The 5,643-nt window shown below is 40.2% G+C and overlaps 1 protein-coding gene across 1 annotated transcript in view; it reads right to left on the bottom strand.

Annotated features, from left to right (window-relative positions):
- Positions 1–5,328, bottom strand: part of vwa5b2 (von Willebrand factor A domain containing 5B2) — a 15,775-nt gene extending 10,447 nt beyond the window's left edge. The window contains exons 1-7 of the mRNA XM_032531661.1: positions 5,219–5,328; positions 3,712–3,881; positions 2,529–2,744; positions 1,350–1,575; positions 1,078–1,235; positions 452–583; positions 229–353 (exon numbers count right to left, since the gene is read on the bottom strand). Of these exons, the coding sequence (XP_032387552.1) occupies positions 229–353; positions 452–583; positions 1,078–1,235; positions 1,350–1,575; positions 2,529–2,744; positions 3,712–3,850 (996 nt within the window). The 5' untranslated portion in view covers positions 3,851–3,881; positions 5,219–5,328. The remainder of the gene's footprint in view (positions 1–228; positions 354–451; positions 584–1,077; positions 1,236–1,349; positions 1,576–2,528; positions 2,745–3,711; positions 3,882–5,218) is intronic.
- Positions 5,329–5,643: the final 315 nt, after the last annotated feature.

Raw genomic sequence — 5,643 nt, 5'->3', positions numbered from 1 at the left:
GTAGTAAATGTAAAACTGGTAATAAATTGGTGTTACTGGTGTTGATACATGGTAGTGAAAAGAAGCGTTAAATGTTAAAAAACGAGCCAAAAACATTGAAAAAAGAGACAAAAACATCAGAGAAAGTGTTGATTTCAGGACATGATTTCAAGTACATGGTCGAATGAAAGACAACACAAGGGTTAAAAGGCAAATGAAGAGAGCAAAGCAGAGTGAGGAACTACCAACCTTCCGCTCAGGTTCTGAATGTTTTCGAGTGCAGTGAATGAAATCACGGCGGGAACTGATCTGCTGTTCATACTGGCTGAATGACAGCCTGCCTCTCTCTAATATGACCAATGGGCTGTGAGGTTCTGTGAAAGAGGTAATGAGAAATATCAGTTGACACAACAAAGAAAGAAAGAAAGAAAGAAAGAAAGAACAAAAACAGGGTCAGTTTTCAACTGCTCACCACTGAGGTGCAGAATGATCTCTATGTGTCTGTCATACGGATGCTCCTGTGCCAGGGTGATGTAGGTTGCAGAGGCACTTTGGGCACTGGGGTCTGCATCTGCCCTCAGAGCATGAGTGGGGCTCTCCAGTCCTACCAATCAGTTTAGGAAGAAATAAAGACTTCATAGGTTTTAAAGCTATGGTGCATGTTTCTCACCCATGGTGAATTCTAAGTAATGACGGAAACCATGACAGACTCCGTGTCATTTTTAATTCTTCTTCATCTCCAAAGCTGAACACTGCCGTTGTCCTTTCTCACTTTGCTTGGACCACACCAAACATAGCCATAGTAAGAAATCCAGAGAGTGTTTTAAGTTTTGAGAATCTTTGCATCAACTCATTTGGCAATGGCTTGAATGTAAGATATATAAACACCAGTCATGCGTATTACATAGTAATTTATGTGAGTTTTTTTTTTTTCTACAGCACGCACTGTCTACTGTATCTCCTTTGGATTTTGTGTTCTGGCTGTGTTTGGATTCAGGGCCCTCTCTGTAAACCCCATTCATTTTATTGTGTAATGAGATTTCCATTGACTGAGTCAAGAACCACCGAATCGAAAATATCGGAGAAGAAAGGCAGTACCGGCCAGTAGGCAGGCCCCTCTGACCAAAAGCTGGAAGTTGAGTTCGTAAGGTGCCAGGTTGGCAACTGGATTGGTGAAGATGGCATGGGCACACTGCTGCTCCGAGTCAAGGACCCGGTCTTGTTTTCCTGAGGTGGCACCGAAACAGCTGGTTGGTCTGAGGAGGAGAGAAATGTAGAGTATTTAGGAAAATACAGTAGTCAGTTACATGTAATTCATTGAGATGTACAGTGCAATATTTGGTAAAATAGTCGTGTGTGACACATAATACCCCGTTTCTTCAGATTTCCCCCCATTTTCACTCTTGCTTGGAGTCATCCGGCCAGTGACGATCGGAGTAAGCAGTGTGGGGTAAACGATGCGGATTGCTCCATTTTCTAATGTGGGGAGTTCTAGTGTGGTGCTTATGACAACGGACACTATGTCCATTGGGCCAATGACGCCTGTGCCCACGATGAAGGTGGATCTTTCAAGGTCTTCATCCAGGATGAGATGTCCTAAAGCAGAAATACAGCAGTTGCTCCCATCATACAACAATTAAAACACACATAGTGGACCAGGATGGGGAGGGACATCTGAATCTCATCTTTTATAAAAAAGAATCAATATTTATTTATATTAACCGTTATCAAGGTTTTTTGGATCCTCTTCTCGACACTGCAATGCTCTCTCCCAATATCTCAAAAAATCATACATTCATGGCAAATACATCAACAAAACACATCATAATCGAAATATCACATTTGCCACAGGCAGCTCTTCCATAAAGCACACTGTTAAATACCAAAAACACATTAATTACATTGTTAAGCACTTTACTATGTCAATTAAAGTCCAGTACCCACTGACATGGATCTCAATATATTTTATGAAATGAATCCCACCACATATTAAATAAAATGAAAATCTGGGATAGGAAAAGCAAAAAGGACCCTACGCCTGCTCTCCAAATTTTTTTGACTACCCTCCCTTCAAAAAAACAACTAACAAATAGAAAATCTAACTTGCTCTTCTGAACCCCTAATAATTTTTGCTTAGTCCCAAATATGAAATGATTTCTTAATGAAATCAAAATAACAAAAAATCTGCAAAACTGTCATTTGAATCGGTGTGGCGTTGGCTGCATTAAGAGAAATTATTCTGTGCACATGATACCAATAAAAGTTTCCAATAAAATACTACACACTTCAAGTTGATGTATGTTTGTACTTAGTGAACGCCATTTCACCATTAGGCAGGCAGCCAAATCTATTTGTCTCCCTCCTTGTCTGTCCTTGGTCTATCCTCACAGAGGCTAAAACAAGACGGAGAAGGGACTTACTGGGGCCATGTTTTTATTTATGCAGAGACCAGATCATCACAGCAGTGGACAACGAGACACACTACGTTATAGTACAAATGAGCATTTTTATCTTTAAGTAAAATGCCGGAAGTCTCATCCACTCCTCACCGTTGGTGCATTGCATGTCGAGGCTTGAGCTCCCACAGCAACCCCACTCCCGGCCGTTCCCACAGTGGCCTGGAAGACAAGATCCAGGGCAGCAATCCAAACAGCAGTCCTTCAGTTTCCCTCGGCTCTGGATCTGGACCCCCATCAACCGGCCTGCAATCACCGCCTCAAAGCCCACCACGACCTCCTTTTCCCCGAGAGGGTACACAAATACACCTAGATGACCAAACAAAACAATGATTTCAGATGTTTGCATCAATTTAGCAAGCATCCACACTGCAAAGCTTACACACTTTAAAGGTTAAAGTTTGTTTTCAAATCACTGATTTGAGTTTTCCTTGTTATTTGTCCTATATCAGACTGTCCTCGACAGAAAGCTGACTGACTGATTTTGGTACTGTTGGACTTTGGTAACTTTAAAGCATAGATCGGTTTAAGGTGCTTTGCTCTTAATTTAAAAAGTGTTATTACTTCTCCAATGCAACCTTTGTTGTTAAAGGAGCCAACTCTTCATCTACAGTTCAAATTATCTGTGGTGTTCCTCAAGGGTCAATCCTTATCCCTCAAGAGTTTTCTGTTTATAGCATATTTTTTCTTGTATTTGAGGAATTTTGTCACTGCTATGCCGACAACACCCAGTTGTACATCTCAGTGAAGCCAGTAATGCTAAGCCCACAGTGAATCCATGTCTCATTATGTTGTATACTAAATCCAGACATCATAACATTTTTTGATAATAAATCTAATCTAATATCACATAAAGTCCAATAAATCTAGGATAGTATAAATCTGCTTTTTTAACTCAAATATTAGGTATGATTCTATATAAATGAGGGTTATTGACCATGAATTCCAAAAAGTAGTGTAAACCTAGTAAGGCAGTGTTACTGAAAACGGGACGAAAATTTTAAATTTTTGTCCGTTTTTGACTCGGGAAGGACAACACAAGGGTTAATTAAGTTAAGTCATTTTCAACCAATATTTATCTCGTACTTTAACTGACAAACATTGCTGTGTATTAGAAAAAATTGAGTTGGATCCTATAAACATTTGGTTCTTATTTGCTGTTTTGAAGCTTGAGTAAATTAAGTTCTCAACTTATTGTGTACTTCTTCTGGAGTCAAAATAAAGTTCGGTTCAAAATACAGTTGATCGTTATTACTGGTGCTAAGAGTGTACTCACCTTCTACAGACTCTATGTCAGCATTAGCGTAGGTAAGGTGTGCAGTGATGCCCAGGGAGCAGCCGTTGGCACAGGACTTGATGCAGGAGGCCTTGAGTAGCAATGGTTCCCATGTAGAGCAGTTTCTCAGTCCCACCATCTTTTCTGGGCAGCAACACACCTCTATTGTGCTGGTTGCATGAAAACGAAGGTAAGTGAAATGGTTTGGGCTGTCAGGAAGAGGAACGCGTGAGTGTGCATTTAAATTCTCTCATTTTCCATTCACGGAACAATCACAGTGATCAAATCGGATTTCTGCTGCAGTGATTAAAAACATCTAAACTGTACACTGGTTTCAAATTTTTCTATGTATATTCCATGTGACTGCCAGATATCTATTTATACGTACAACATACAGTATCAGCTCTTAGACATGTAACCAAGCTATCTCCTCTCCTCAGGCTCCTAGCAACCAACTGTGATGGTTTAAGTGTAAGAGGCTTGGTCAATCATTAACTTTGCAGGTGAGTATACCATACTATGCATCATGCCTATCATATGTAATAAGTGGCCAACCTGTATGCAAATCCATGTAAATTCATGACTACTATCTCACACTTACTTAACAACACTGTCAGATAACTGCAAGGACTTGGATAGTAGTAGATGGTAGTCAATACTCTTCTTCTTTTTAACAGAAACTTGGTAACACACCAACTAATCCCAGTTCCTCTGAGTTTCCATTTCTATAACTCAAGGTGTAAGCAATTCTTCATGACTGACCACTTAATAACTTTAAGTGCAGCAGGTGCAGAGACCAGGGTGCAGATTACAGCTTAGCGAATGGTAGACTGCACAAAACTGTGTGTGTGTGTGTGTGTGCAAACATACATGTGTGCAGTTGTGCGCGTGTGTGTGTTTGCTGTGGTCCAGGTAATGGCTTTTTTTCACATCTACCTTTCTAACAAGATCAACAGCCTCCATCTGGCTCATAACAGGCAAATAATAAATGCCTGGTTTGCTAAAGTAGGACAAACCGATGCTGTCACAATACACACAAAAGTAAGTCTGTAGATTGGAAGAGTCAGAGCTGTGGCAAAGCTGATAAATTTGCCAGTCAGCTTTATCAGTGGGGAAAAAACATATAATGACTGATATACATATATACACACGTTGGTGTGTGGTTTTAATTACATGGTGGTACCAAATTAATTGTGTAAACAGTACATACACGCAGCACATACTAACCCTGTAAAGTTCAATCTAAAACTTAAATGCAAATATTACATCCAGTAACACATTTGGAAAGTGACTATGACAGCTGTTATCTTGTAACATAAAGCGTTCAAAGTAAATCTTACAATGTAAACATTCTGCATAATGTGAGGTTTAGTTGTTATTTCTGGGTTTTTGCAGTAGCATATTGTATCAGACCAAGAGTTGGCTCTCAGCAATACTGCAGTCCCCTTACGGCAGTTACAAGCTCCAGATAACAAGCGAATTAATCATCAAGGAACACTTACTGTACTGTACTGTTCAGTGCAGGGTCGGCTAATCGGTCTCTGTGTCCAGTGTCTGCATCACTCCACCATCTGCCTGCAGGTTTCCCAGTGATCCAACGGTAGGACTTTTCCTGGCAGCAGACACTGCTCTCTTCCTCTCTCTCTCTCTCTCTCTCTCTCTCTCTCTCTCTCGCTCTCTCTCGCTCGCTCTCTCTCACTCTCTCTCTAGCTCCACAAATCCAACAATTGCCTCGTAACAAAACCAATCATTTCACAGAGCAAAGTCATATATTCAGAGATGTGACATGCAAATATAGTACAAAACAGTATGATATGAATATGACTATCATTTGTATGCATTAAAAAGTAATTGCTTGTACAACCTAACACACATTCAAGCAAAATCTGGAGGAACTGCAGTATATAAAATGTATTTTGTACCGGGAAATCA

This window comes from Etheostoma spectabile, chromosome 12 (genome assembly GCF_008692095.1).
Source record: "Etheostoma spectabile isolate EspeVRDwgs_2016 chromosome 12, UIUC_Espe_1.0, whole genome shotgun sequence".
Taxonomy (NCBI): Eukaryota; Metazoa; Chordata; class Actinopteri; order Perciformes; family Percidae; genus Etheostoma; species Etheostoma spectabile.
Note: the sequence above shows the minus strand (reverse complement) of the source record. Positions and strands in the feature narration are given on the sequence as shown.